The sequence below is a fragment of the Falco cherrug genome, chromosome 13, assembly GCF_023634085.1.
Source record: "Falco cherrug isolate bFalChe1 chromosome 13, bFalChe1.pri, whole genome shotgun sequence".
Taxonomy (NCBI): domain Eukaryota; kingdom Metazoa; phylum Chordata; class Aves; order Falconiformes; family Falconidae; genus Falco; species Falco cherrug.
In genome coordinates, this window is record NC_073709.1 from 18400242 (window position 1) to 18414169 (window position 13928).

General features: G+C 37.3%; 1 protein-coding gene across 1 annotated transcript in view; it reads left to right on the forward strand.

Annotated features, from left to right (window-relative positions):
- Window positions 1-13928, forward strand: part of PPP1CB (protein phosphatase 1 catalytic subunit beta) — a 29638-nt gene extending 15710 nt beyond the window's left edge. Inside the window, exons 3-8 of the mRNA XM_055725460.1 lie at window positions 642-872; window positions 1208-1312; window positions 6162-6233; window positions 9700-9851; window positions 11419-11553; window positions 12179-13928. Coding sequence (XP_055581435.1) covers window positions 642-872; window positions 1208-1312; window positions 6162-6233; window positions 9700-9851; window positions 11419-11553; window positions 12179-12283 — 800 coding nt within the window. The 3' untranslated portion in view covers window positions 12284-13928. The remainder of the gene's footprint in view (window positions 1-641; window positions 873-1207; window positions 1313-6161; window positions 6234-9699; window positions 9852-11418; window positions 11554-12178) is intronic.

Sequence of the window (13928 nt, forward strand, 5' to 3'; positions counted from 1 at the left end):
AGCGTTGTGTATCTTTTAAGGGACATCAGTCTTTGAGTCTCTGTACTGTTTTTATATGAATAATTGCCATCAAAGGAGGAGTTACCCTAAGTGCCGGGGAATGGAAATTTTAGTACAACGATGTTACAGGGGGACAGGCAGCTGGCGTTTGAAGTAGGTGCTCTCTGCCAGCGCAATGTTCTGTTTCTCCCCAGTCTGTCTAGATTCTTTACTGATTATTTTTGCAGTAAATAATGTGACTTAACTTTTTTCTTTCAACTTTCATTGTCTTCCTGGCCATGTAGCTGTTCCATTAGAGCTTGTCTTTCTGACCTTGTTTTAATTTGAGTAAGTTAGAGCTTGGTTAGAAAGCTTATACTTAAATGTGAAGACTTCTGTAGTTTTTGGTGTTCGGGTTGGCTTCATGACTGACATAGCAGTTCTGCAGATGCTGTGGGTTATTTACATGTAGTAAGTACTTCAGTTTGTAATATTAATGTTGTTCTTGCCTTTCTGATACCTATTGCCTGTCTGTTTTTCAAGGAAATATTAATGCTTTTTTTTAAGATCAGTTAATAAAAAGTTATTAGCTGACTTGACTTCTTGATTTGTGTACTCTTGATGTTGTTGCACTAATCCTCAGTAAACATTTTCTTACTCAGGTGATATTCATGGTCAGTATACAGACTTGCTTCGATTATTTGAATATGGAGGATTCCCACCAGAAGCTAATTATCTCTTCCTTGGAGATTATGTAGACAGAGGCAAACAGTCTCTGGAAACAATTTGCCTATTACTGGCGTATAAAATCAAGTACCCGGAAAACTTCTTTCTCTTAAGAGGAAATCATGAGTGTGCTAGCATCAATCGGATCTATGGATTCTATGACGAATGTAAGCAAAACCTATTCTTTTGAAAAGACTGTAACAGACTAATACTGTGTTTTGGAGACATTTCTAGTAGTGACTCTTATACTGCAAGAATTTTAATATTCTGTGAACCTGCTTTGAAACTTCTTAAAAGTACGTTTCAAACCAAGGTTAAAATCTCACTCTAGAGAATTATTCTTTGCTCTTCTGTCTTTGAAATGCTGTTGCAGGAGACTGAAACTTAAGTACACTAACAGAAGTATAGCCCTGCAAAGACAGTTTGCTAACATTTTTGGTCCGGTTGTGATATGTATCGCATGTTGGTCTTCTGTTTCTAATGTTGCACGCTGTTCTTGTAGGCAAGCGGAGATTTAACATTAAGCTGTGGAAGACCTTCACAGACTGTTTTAACTGTCTGCCTATTGCAGCCATTGTGGATGAGAAGATCTTCTGTTGTCACGGAGGTAAGCTGATGACTGCTTTTAAAGGCTGTGTCTAAACTGATATTTGGGTTAATACTATACCAAAAGGAGTGAGGATGTGCATACTTGATATTTAGCTGGAGATGTTTAACCTTATATTGTCTGTAAAGGCTGCTGTTATACCTTGTGCTTTTCTGTGTACCTGGCAGCAGACAGATGTCATTCTTATCTGGTACACATGGCCCTCTGTGCCTGAGGGGCAAGTGTATCTATAAGTATTCCCATCAGTATATCCCTCTCTGGAGGATACTGAATGCTAGAATTCTTGCCTAATTTGCCATGACTCGTTGCTGTTACTGTCTATTGGTGCAGCCTTAGCTAACAATGGCATGCCTAGCACTGAAGTAAAAGAGTAACTTTAACAAGTAACCCCAGCTCTATAGTCTTGGCCTCATCTGATTTCATAAGATGTTGTGGAAGGGACCTCTGAGGTCACATAGTCAAGCCTGCTGCTTGAAGTAAGACATCTGTTAACGTTAGAGCAGGTCGGCTATGGCTTGCTGTGACTACATAAAATGATTGCTATTGGAAAATCTGTGTTCTGTGGGCAGCTGTCCCAGTGCTGCCCTGTTGTTGTAATGAAAAAAGTGTTTGGTGTTGATCTGACTGAGGCTTGTGACTTGTCAGAATATTGGAACTTAATTTGGTGCTTTTCTTTGTAGAAGGGGACCCGTCATGTTTTTACAGGCAATGATGCTTACAGGTTTTCAGGACCTTGCAGAATCAAATGATGAGAATTTCAAATTACCTGTAGGAAGTGCCATCCTGCCTCTTTGCAGCTGTCTTCGAAAGGCCCTCCATTAATAAGGGACTTGATGCCTTGCACTGAGTGATCCAGAGATGGCCTGGTGTGTGTCCCACTGTCAGTGAGATAATTAGAGATCAGTGGAAGTGAGAGCACTGCGGAAACCTCTAGTTTGAACAGCTTCATTTGGAATTAGAAATAACAAGCACCCACAATTTCTAAGCAGACTCTTCCAGACTTTGTGAGGTTGTATTGATGGCTGCCATCTTACGTTTATTAATTACAGGTATCTCTGTAAGAGCTTTGCCTGTGTGGAATGTGCTATAAAAATGATCCTGGCTGCTCTTGCAGCTTCTGTTGAAAGCTTCTGCGTTCAGTGCCTGCTAGTATAAGCTGTCAGTTTTATGTATAATATGCTCTGAGGTATTATATCCCTGTAAATACAGAATTAATGCAATGACACAGTTGAGTCTGCCAGTCTCCAGGTAGCATTGACATGTTAAAGGAAGTACTTGTTTTCTCACAGGTCATCTTTTCATCTTCTCAATCAGTGTGATGTCTCTCTCTTTTTTTTTTCTTATTTTAAGAACTGGTACGTATCTTATGAGCTAGATCTCGTAATGTTAAGAATGAGAAATACAAAGTCACTTCTGCACCAAGGCAGCCATCAGTGGTTAAAACTATGTAATAAATTAGTTTCCAAAAAGCTGATGAAGGAATTATTATTTCACTATCATTATACTTTTTTGAATTTTGTTCTATTCGAGAAATAGTAGAGGATGAATAGTGACAAAATACTGTGGTATTTCAGACAGGCATAGGTGGGTGGGTAGAAGATAGTCAAGAAAGCTTAGCAGATAGAGTAGAATGCTATGTTCTGTGACAACTGCTAGTTTTGTGTATATATGCACTTAAGACCTGAGTTATGAGCAAGAAACCTATTTTTTAAAGAAAAAAATCAATGCTTTTTAATAAATGTATGGGGCATAACTTCTTGTTTAATCAAGCAGAAAAACATTTATTTTGTGCATACTATGCTTAAAGGATCTTATGAAAAGCAATATTTACTATTTTATTGAATGCTAATTGTCCCTTAAACTAGTACAGTCTTCATCTGTAACTGAAATTACTATCATTCACAACCGATTTGAAGCTGTGAAATAAAGTGAAAAGATTACTAAATGTGCTGTGTGCTCCTGATAAATGAAAGTAGACATTCAGCACAAGTAAGTTTTCCCCTTTTTCCACTCTTCTCCAATCCTATCCAAACTGCATTCCAGATCCCATGAAGTTACGGACTGTCAACGCCTCTTCATGATGTTACTACTATAATAAACACTGAGGCAGCAACACAAACCATTCAACTCTGCTGGAAGTTGAAGCTAGCATGTAGATATAAGGTAGGTGCCTTTTTTACTATATTGCGCATTTTTGCATAGTTTATTTTAAAAATTTGTCCTCTGGGATATATAATAAAACTTTGCAAAACCGCATAACATAGTAAAACAAAAGGCACCTAACTTAGCCAGTAGGCTACCAACAATAGCTTGAAAACCTGGGTCAGCTTTTTTACCTAGACTTTTCTGGGCATCTGCTGTTTGGAGTTCTTGATCACAGTATAAATCAAACCCTTCTTGCCATCCCTGTCTCCAAATATTCATGCTGCTGAAAGGATATTTCATTGTATCCCTTCCATCATCTTCCTCTCTCTTCCCTGTCTTTCCACACTGCTCGTACAAGCCATATTTTGGCCTTTTCTTCAGGCTGTCCTCTTGACTTCTGACTTTGCTTTTTATCTTGCTTCTTTAAAGCTTATTCCATAACCAGTCCTGACGTACCCCTTTTTCTCTGCTTTGTATTCTGTACGGTATTGTCCTCTTACCTATGATACCACTCTGTAGTTCTGTTCTTTAGAGACATTATGTGATTACTTTCAATTTTCTGTAAATTAAGTCCATGTTGTAGTGTCATGTTGATGGAACACATTGTTGGATTTAAGCTCTCAGATGGGAGTCATGTTAGCTTAGTAGAATACTGGATTGGCGTAATATTTTCATGCTCTGGAATTCTGTTTTTCTTGTGACGATGACAAGTATGTTGAAGGCTAAGTCTACTTGATAATTTTACATAGTATCCAAAGACACCTGAAGAGCTTCCTGGACTACACTATAAAAATAAGTAACCATCGCTTTTACTTTACCAATTCCACTTGATCAGGGAGTGGTTTGTATCTAGAGTCTGGATTTGTTGAGTCTGCCAGGAGTATACTGAAAGATACTTTTTCTGTGCTTAGGTGTCCTTATGTGAGAAGGCAATTCAATTGTGTACTGTTCTGTTTTCTTTCAGTCCACAGTAGGTTGCAGCAATCACTGTAGTAGCAGCAGCTTGACAGTGATCTTTAGCCTGTGTTTGTATTTATTTAATGTTGATCATGTACAGCTTCTGTCTGTAGATCTGAATTTCAGACATTAGCTATTTCCTTTTGTGCAGGGGGAGTGAGGAAGATATATGGGAGAAGATGACCTCTTGGGTGGCTACAAAGGGGTCTACAAACATGCAGGCATTTTCTGGGGTTTTCCTATTTTACATTTGTAATTAGACAGAAATAAACAGCTACAGGGTTGAGATATGGTTTGCAGTAATGTTTTCTTTTCAAGAACTTCATGTTTTGGGTGCAATTTGAAATGCTGAGATCTGTAACCTCATAGAAGGTCACGAACTGACTGTGTTTATTTCAGAGATTGTCCATTACTGTCACTGGGTATGGTGCAGAGTAGAATCCACATGCCTTTGTGCTAAAGTAATGTGCATGCAAATAGATCAGATCCAGGGAAGGAGAAGTGGTAGGTTAATCAAAGTTTAAAAGCTGGTTACCTACTTGAATTGGTATTAGTATACCTGTATTGTTGTGTGAGTAGACTTAATCAAAACTGCTTTGATATGCAACTTAATGTAAGATTTCTGCCATCCTTCACAACCTCAAGGTAATACTGTGAAGACAGCTTTAACAAGCCAATCTAGAATCATAATACCTGAAAAGTTCCTCAAGTCTTTATATCAAATATATTGGAGTCATTGTTCCTGGAACACACACGTTGCCACTATGCAAACTGATGTCAGTTTAAATTATTTTACACAGTGGCTCCTTTCCAACAACAGGTTTTCTTCTACAGTGTTCAAAGTTCTGGACTGAGTCAAAAGGATGTGGCTTGTTAATATGAAGTATGTTTCATCACAAATAGGTTTTCATGCTGTATTTCCAAATTTTGCGACATTCTTAATTAGATAGTCTTGGCCTAAGTAATTTAAGTCACTTTAGGACCTTTGTTTAAGGATGTTAAGATGCTAGAACATCTAGTAGGTTCTCTTCCATGCCTGTCAGTCTCAATTAGAAAAGCTCTAGAGTGTGTACTTTGTGTTTAAAGGGTAGCTTTGGAAACCCATGCTTTGTCTGTAATTGCATGTTAATATGGCAGAACTACAGAAAGAGCTGTGTCTTTGTGATAAATGATTTTGTGCTTTTATAAATGACAAAGCAGTTGAGCTGTAGTTGATGACTACCTCTGAGCTCCTTATCTTTTGCAGTGGCACAGTCTAGTGTTTTGTTTATGGCATCCAGTAACTGCTGCTCAGCTGATGTGTGGTGAAACACTGAAATACAGTGATGTGACTTACAATTCTGGTCACACCTGCAGGCTGCTTTGGCTTGTGGTCTGTTAAAGCTTGGTAGGGGATTTCCCTTTAGCTTTCATGAAGAAAGAAGGTCGCCTGCACCTAGTTTAGTTGTTAGGTAATGGGAATGCTATCCATTCTAGTAAACTGTTTAAGAGGATGTACTTAACTGTAGAACTTTGTGCTGTGTGGCTGAAAGGATGGTAAGAAAACAAAATGTATTGCTAATTTCACTTCCATTATTCTCTGTTCTTCTTTCAGGGACTTAATTGAGTTATAGCAAACTGGTTTTTGTTTATATTGCAATGGAAACAATGGATGCTGTGTGACCTTGAACTTCTAATTGTGTATTCTCTGGAACCCTTTTTACAGGTAAAACGTGTAGATAAGTCACTTGTTTTCTTGTACTTACAGGACTGTCTCCAGATCTCCAGTCAATGGAGCAGATTCGGAGAATTATGAGACCTACAGATGTTCCTGACACAGGTGAGTGACATGGAATTTACTGTAAATGGGTCTTAATGATGAAACAGATTTAATCAATTTCTGTACAGGCAATGCAGTGACTTAACACAACCTCTGTTCGCTGTGTAGTGTTCCTTGATGTCTGTGTAGGGTGTGAGTCTTGTCCCTCATGATGGCTAATTTACCTGATAGGTTGGAGGCTATTGCCCACATTGTTATTGCTTGTCGTAACAGAGTAGGATGCATTATCCAAGTTTGGGTACCTTATCTACAAGTTTGCCTAAAACAAACGTAGAAATCTAATAAAAGATCAGATGAAACTAAACAAGCTGGTTTTTTTCTTGCCTTGGTTAGTCACACCCAAACCTTTTAGTTTATCAAATAACATAACTGTTTAAATCTTGCTGAGTATTTTTTAAAGTATATGGGCTTTTCTCTACTTGGGGCTATATCTGTTTCTTTAAATTTGTGAAGTATAGATATTGCTTCACTGCTATTGGTATTTCAATTGCTTCTATCAGTGTGTTAGTCCTGAAATTTTCTTCCACTGATACGTTAATACCTTGTATATAGATGCTGGATGCAAATTGCCAGTGCTTTCTCTACAGTATTGTTTTGACTGGTTTAATTAATCATCTTCCTCAGTGTCCAATTTATTCCAAATTTCGTTACTAGGGAATTGAAAAGACTCAAGCAGTACTATGGGGTATTTCTTGAAGTGTTGATTTCAAGTGGCCTGAAATTAACTTTCAGAGGAAGATACCACATCTAAACCTTTTTTTGAAACACAAATTATAATTACACCTAAAGCTTGGAATAGAAGAATTCTACTTCCTATAATGTTTTTCAGTGCTGATGCACAGGAGTAATTCAGGGACTAATATTAATATACCTGCTGTCCCTTAAACAACATTTCTGTGCAAGCTGGTATATGCATACTTGACACTGAGCAGCATTACTAGACTGGTGAAATGAGTGTTGCTGTAGTGAACATTACTACCTTGTTCTTTGTTTTATGCTATTTATTCACTCAGTGCATAACCAAATAAATGTCAGTACAGACGAGTCAATCTTCACATTGATCAGAGCTCTCAGAAAAGATAGTTCTGTCACGCTAATACTACTGCTTGAGCCACCCCCACTTCAGGAATGCCCTTGCAGAATGTAGTTCTGGTTTCCATGGACACTCCACTGAAGTCATCTGTATTCTTGGTGCCTCCTAAAAATAAGTGTAGAGATTAAAAAAAAAAAAGGCTTTTGATCTACAGAATGGTTTGCAGTGTTAATTTTGCTTTCAGAAGCAATAGCCGAATGTTTACCAGCAGGGGTAAAATGAAATGTCTCATCAGAGGCGTGTGTGTATATGGTATGGTGACATAAAAGGTCTTGGCCTTTTGGACTCACTTAATGCAACCAGTATTACAGAATGGATGTAAATCTTGTGGAAGAATGAAAAATTCACAGAATTGAGACCACTTCAGTAAAGTTACAAATCCTTAAAAGCTATCCCTTTGTGGAGGGATGTCGTTCGGTGAATGTGTGTACTGATACAGAACTTAATGGTAGGTGTTCATGTGGCTTGTGCTGAGAACATCAGATCATTATGATGGTTTTGTCTAGCCTAATGGGGGAAAAAAAAAAGCCTTTTCAACTAATTTAAAGACCTCCTCTTATTTTGGTGGCATTTTTATGGGGTTTGGAAGCTGTTTGCTCAAATCTCTGACTCTGTATTCCAACCTAACAGTTACCAAAGGCTGATTTAGAGTATTTGTATTTTGTGAAGCCAAGGTGTAAGTGATGTGTTTTGGTCGGTGTTGCCAACCATTTGCTTATTAGGAAACTGTAATTCCCTCTTTTGTGTAACCTTGAGTGCCTCGTATCTGCTGTGTTGTGGTATGCTCCTGGTCAGCCTAACCTATTGCAATGGTAGATGTTGCATGTTAAAATATAAACCTACTTGGCCAACATAGTTCAGACAAATTTGTTGCAGGGCTCTGTTAACACCACTGCTAAAGGTTATAGTATAGACTTACCTATTGCTATGTGTAATGCTAAACATTATTTGATTCTTGAGGAGAGACAGAAGAGGAAGTTCTTCCTAAGGAACTGAAAGAAGCAGCTTCTGTCAGCTGCTGCAAGTTCATGATCAGAAACCATTAGGGATTGCAGTGCAACTATTGTTTTAAAAAACATGTTACTTAATACAGAACTAAATTTCAGTAAAGTAAGTTTTTGTCATATGCTCTCTGTTGTATTCAGTAGTTTTTCTAGATAGATATTTTATCTAAAATACAGTTCTACTTGGTCTGTTCTTATAAGATCTTAGCCTCTGCTAGAGAGGAACTGCAACTGGCACCAAAGACTATTTGATAGCTGTATGTAAATACAAAGTGGTCCGGTTGTACAGTAGGCTTCAGGCATTAATTTTGCTTCGTTGTAACTTGAAGGATGTGTTACTTAAGAAATGGCAACTTCAGTATTTTGTTTAGCAAATAACCAGGCATAATTGTAAATCGAACTTCTCAGTGCTTGATAAAGGAGCTTGCTGGCATTTCTTTCAGATTGTGAAACAATGCTCTTAAGTGTTTAAATGCCCAAGGATTAATCGTTGCAGGTAAAGAAAGTACAATTTCATGGAAAACTATGAAATAACATTTTGAATGCTTTTTGGTTTGTTTGTGTTGTAGTTGAATTGGCCTGGTTCTTTCTCGTGTGAAAACACTTTCGAGAGTTCTATGTATAAAGGCATTGCAGTCGATCTAGAGAATTTTTTTAAGTACCAAGTTTTAAATCCACAGTTAGCTGACCTTTTGTTGGCAGCAGAAAAAAAGAAAAGATTGTGACCAGTGCTAAAATGCCAGAGAGGCTTATTGTTTTAATTTAGATTCCAGACTGGTTGGCATGAGGCTTTTTGAAAAAAGGTAATGGTAGCCCAAGCAAACTGGAAGTGCTACCTGAAACAATGTCTCAGAATTTTGCCATGTTAAATCTTGATTTCGTCACATCAGGTACTTCACCTTAGGTAAGAAGGGTAAGAATCAAATCTGTTCCATGTTCAGAAGCTTGTGGTACGAGTTTATTTGCTGTACTTAATGACTGGCTTTGCGTAGGATTTTAAAATTTACTGCCGCTTTCAAACTAAGCTTTCTTGGTGACCTGTGGCATTTAAAATGCACTCACTGCAGTATTTTTAAATCTCTGATGCTCACTGTAAACATGCTGAATATTACAATTAAATATTATTTCAGGGAATTCTTTGGCTCTGACTTGTTTCATTTCAAGGTACTAGCAGCGGGGAGGGGGGAAAAAGATCTCCAGGCTTAAACAGACCATATCTTTTAACTGAGTCACAGTTTAAGTACTGCTAAATTTGTTGCGAAGGCTTATTTTCTTTAAAGAGCTGCTCTGATAATTAGTGTAAAATAGTTTTATTGCATAGAATGATACCTCCTAAGACCGGTGTCTTCACTTGTATTATCTTTCAAAGGCTTGCTCTGTGACCTGCTGTGGTCTGACCCAGACAAAGATGTGCAAGGTTGGGGTGAAAATGATCGTGGGGTCTCTTTCACTTTTGGTGCTGATGTGGTCAGTAAATTTCTGAATCGTCACGATCTGGATTTGATCTGTCGAGCTCACCAGGTATGAATTATGCTGCTGTCTCTTAAAACCTCTTGTAGACTTCATGCCTCTGCTGCTTATCAGTAGGACATATTTGAAACTTGTGTTGCATTGTGTTACTGTTAGAAAGAAAAAAAAAATTCCTAGTAAAGGGGGACTATAAGGCAGTGTCCTCTTGACTCATACTGAACTGAGTGTTTACTGTCTGTGAAGCAAAATGCTAGCACTAGATTTCTGCATTGGTCTTTGTTTTGTATTGTCTGTTTCGTTACTGTTGTATATGGATGTCAGAGGTGAAGTGTCCAGGTTTAAAGTGGCAAAGTGACTTGAACTCACTTTGTACACTAAGTTTCAGAGCTCTTCCATTTCAGTAGTAGTCTTCTCTGGCCGTTGTGGCTTAAACTGTCTCTGCTTCACTTCGTGGAAGTAATAAATGTATTTTGAATGTTTCTATAAACAAGTCTGTACATAAAAACTTTCAGTTGCCTTCATTTTGATTCAGTTATCTGGACTACTTTGGCACAGATAGTTTGAATTACTGAAATGTGTGGAAAGCAAGGTTATTTTTATCTTTTAAGTACACTTTCTTGCAGTTTTAAGTTGCTTTATGCAGGTGTCCTAGTTAGGTGGACATTAGGTTTCAGTTCCCAGTGTAACGTTTCAGTTGCATTATATAGTCAATATTAAAAGCTCTCTCCTGCTGTGAAACAAAAATAGGCTTTTTATTCTGTGTCACTTAGGCTTGGGGGTACTATCAGAACACTTATTTCTCCTTGCAGTTTTACTGCTAAACATTAGAGAAGATTAGTCAGTGTAAAGAATTAATATTAAGATTTCTCAGCTGCTGATCAAGATGGCTACCAATTTCCTGTATTCATATAGTCACTTGAGTTCTTTATAGAAGTAGTATAATGTCTTTTAAAAAGATCATGGAGATTGGACCAAAGCAAGCAGTTGGTGCGCTAGTTTCACTACATTACAACGTGAGGCTTCTATATTGGGGAAGAGGGAATATCCTTAGCTGATGAATCATACTATTTACACTATTTTAAAGCTGAATTATGCTCTTAGAGAAAATACAATGGAACCACTTTGCTTTTAAAGCATCAAAATTGTAAAAAACCCTGCATTTGAGCTTTGTACATCAACACTTTTGTGAATGTTGAAACTTGACAGTTACAGTTGGAATGAAGATGGTATCCAGATCTTGTGTGCTCTTAACTAACAGGTCAAACATCCAAATACTGTGTATAAACCATAATATGCTGGGAATCTTTAAACTGGCAGTGCATAGTAGGATTTCAGCTATAAAAATACCGATCGGTCAAGCTGATGCATATTTAGGTTTAGAAGTGTCAGACAGAGTAAGCTACCTGGTCTGGCACTCGGTGTCCAGATGAGACAAAATGATTGAATCTTCCTGTCTGAAAGCCAAGGCATAAAATACCTTTTTGATGAATTCTTGTCATCTCTTTAAGTTCTGCTTGTCTCAAGACTGGCTTTTTTCTTCAAAATTTGTAAATTTTTTTTTCTTCAAAATTTGTAAATTTTTTTTTGTGAGCTGTATTGATTTCTCTGGTGTTGACAGGTGGTTGAAGATGGATATGAATTCTTTGCTAAACGGCAGTTGGTCACCCTATTCTCAGCTCCAAATTATTGTGGAGAGTTTGACAATGCAGGGGGCATGATGAGTGTGGATGAAACTCTGATGTGTTCCTTTCAGGTATGATATATTTGTACATTAAGTATTACTTTAGGTGTTGGGCTACATGGACTGAGTTAGTCTGCTTATTGATACTTACGGTTAGCCTAGGGTAATTAGAGTAATAATTTGAGCTACGGAAAGGACTGCACAGCAGGCTGGTATTTGTGGATAATTAGAACAGCAAACCGACTGTTCTCCAGAGAACTATGTGGGATTCACTATTTTACAAACTCCTGCATATGAAGTTATTCCCTCTATTCAGATGGTCATTTAAAAGTTTAATTAGGTGATTCTTTTCAGTCATACCTAGTGATCAGAGTGCGTAACTATGCAGTCTAATGGACTATTGGAATCCTTTTAGTGTGGTTACTCTGATCAGCTTCTAATCCCTACTCCTTCCTGGACATGTTTTCAGCCCTTTTTCTTTCCCCTTCCCACCCCAGTGTAGCGTAGAACTAAAAGGATTTAGAAGTAGTGCTATTGTTGCATGTAGTATTAAGAAATCTTTAAGATTATGATGTGATTTTTCCCCCACCCACCCTCACCCCTTGTTCCTGCTGAATGAGATTTCATGTTGGGTTAACAGTATTTGAAATGTTCTTAGTTGTCATTGACTCAAAAGAATTTCTTTATTTTCTCTAAGATATTGAAACCATCTGAAAAGAAAGCCAAGTACCAGTATGGTGGACTGAATTCTGGGCGTCCAGTCACTCCACCTCGCACAGCTAATCCACCGAAGAAGAGGTGAAGAAAGGAATAATGTAGAAACATCATCAGATCTGTCAAGGACAAAACTCCATATTACAGTATATAATAAGTGTGCACTGTAAAACCATCCAGCCATTTGACACCCTTTATGATGTCACACATTTAACTTAAAGAGACGGGTAAAGGATCTTTATTAATTTTTTTCTAGTAGAAAGATGTGCGACACTATTGTAACAAGTATAGCTCCAAGTTCTAATATCCAGCATAGAGTAAAAAAAAAAATTAGGAAAAAACTATTGCAACTACATATTCACATTTACCACGGTTTTTAAAGTTGACCAACATCCCAGTTAAAACTTGATGTAATAGTTAAACCAGATGAGAGCATGATGTTCCATTTGTGTAATGTGGTCTTATTGTTGCTTGATTGCTTTTACTTTGGTTATTTTGTAGCTAGAATGATGCAAATATGGTATCTAGTCTTATTTCACGGCTCTCTCTTTGAAATTGAAATAAGGAAGGGGCTTTTTAGAACAACCATGGATCTCCTATCCTCCCCCTTGCCCCCTGTTCTCCATAATAATGCCACCTGAATGTGTGCCCCATTATAATGCAAAGTTTATAGTATGGTAGTGATTAAAAGGCAAACTTAAGTCCAAAACGGGCAGACTGGACACCCTGACAGCCAACATAAATTGAGACAGAAAAACCTGTCTTGACTTTGACTTAAACTGCCACACAATTAATTTGTGCACTACACGATTTTAAATTATTGACGTTACACTGTGCTATGGCACTAGATTTAACTTAGGACAAAAATGGTATTGCCTATTAGTTGGTAACTTGATTATGTGGTACCTTGGCTTTAGTTTTATTAGCATGAAACACCTTTGGCATGCTTAGCTTCCAGGTAACTCCCTACCTGCATCAAAATTCATCTTACATAGTTCCACAGAACATGAAGATCCTTTTTTGCTAAGCCTTTGAAAGCTGACATTCTTTTTCATAAGAGGGTGTGTTTAAGTGGATATTCATCAACAGACAGTAGGCTAGCTGAGGAGTGGTGAGCTGAAAATGCTATAGGAATGTCCAACATGATTATAAGGCTTATGTCACTTAGGATTATATCCTTTGGATTTTCATGATCAAATTTCATATACTATTGTATAGACTTCTGCTTTGTAGTGTACTATAGTAGCAATAATTTCTGTACATGATCAAGAGTTATGCAGTATTTCTTTTCACTTCTCTCCTTTCTTAAAAGAGTTAACATTGGCAAATGGCAAGATTCAGAGAAGATACAGAATTTATAGTGGATAAATGAAAGGCACAGATTTGTGATGCTTTAGGATGCAATACTTATTGGACATAACTACAAAAGCTTTTATTGAATATTGTCAAATTTGTAAGATTCTTTGGGGGAAGGCTTCAGATTTATACCATTCTAAATGTGCATCAGTAGATGTAAAACTTTTGACTTCAGTATTGTCTTTGAAAATGTTAAATTGAGGATTCTGGTAACTTACATTTTATGAACTGGCACATTATATAATGCAAGAGATATATTGATTTCTGACACAGTGAGCAAGTTCTTTAAAATGGATTTAAGTCTTTTCTAATTCCATTTTGTTTTAAATGCATATTTTAAATGTAGGTTTTTCATTTAGTAAAAGTTGTCTAATTCA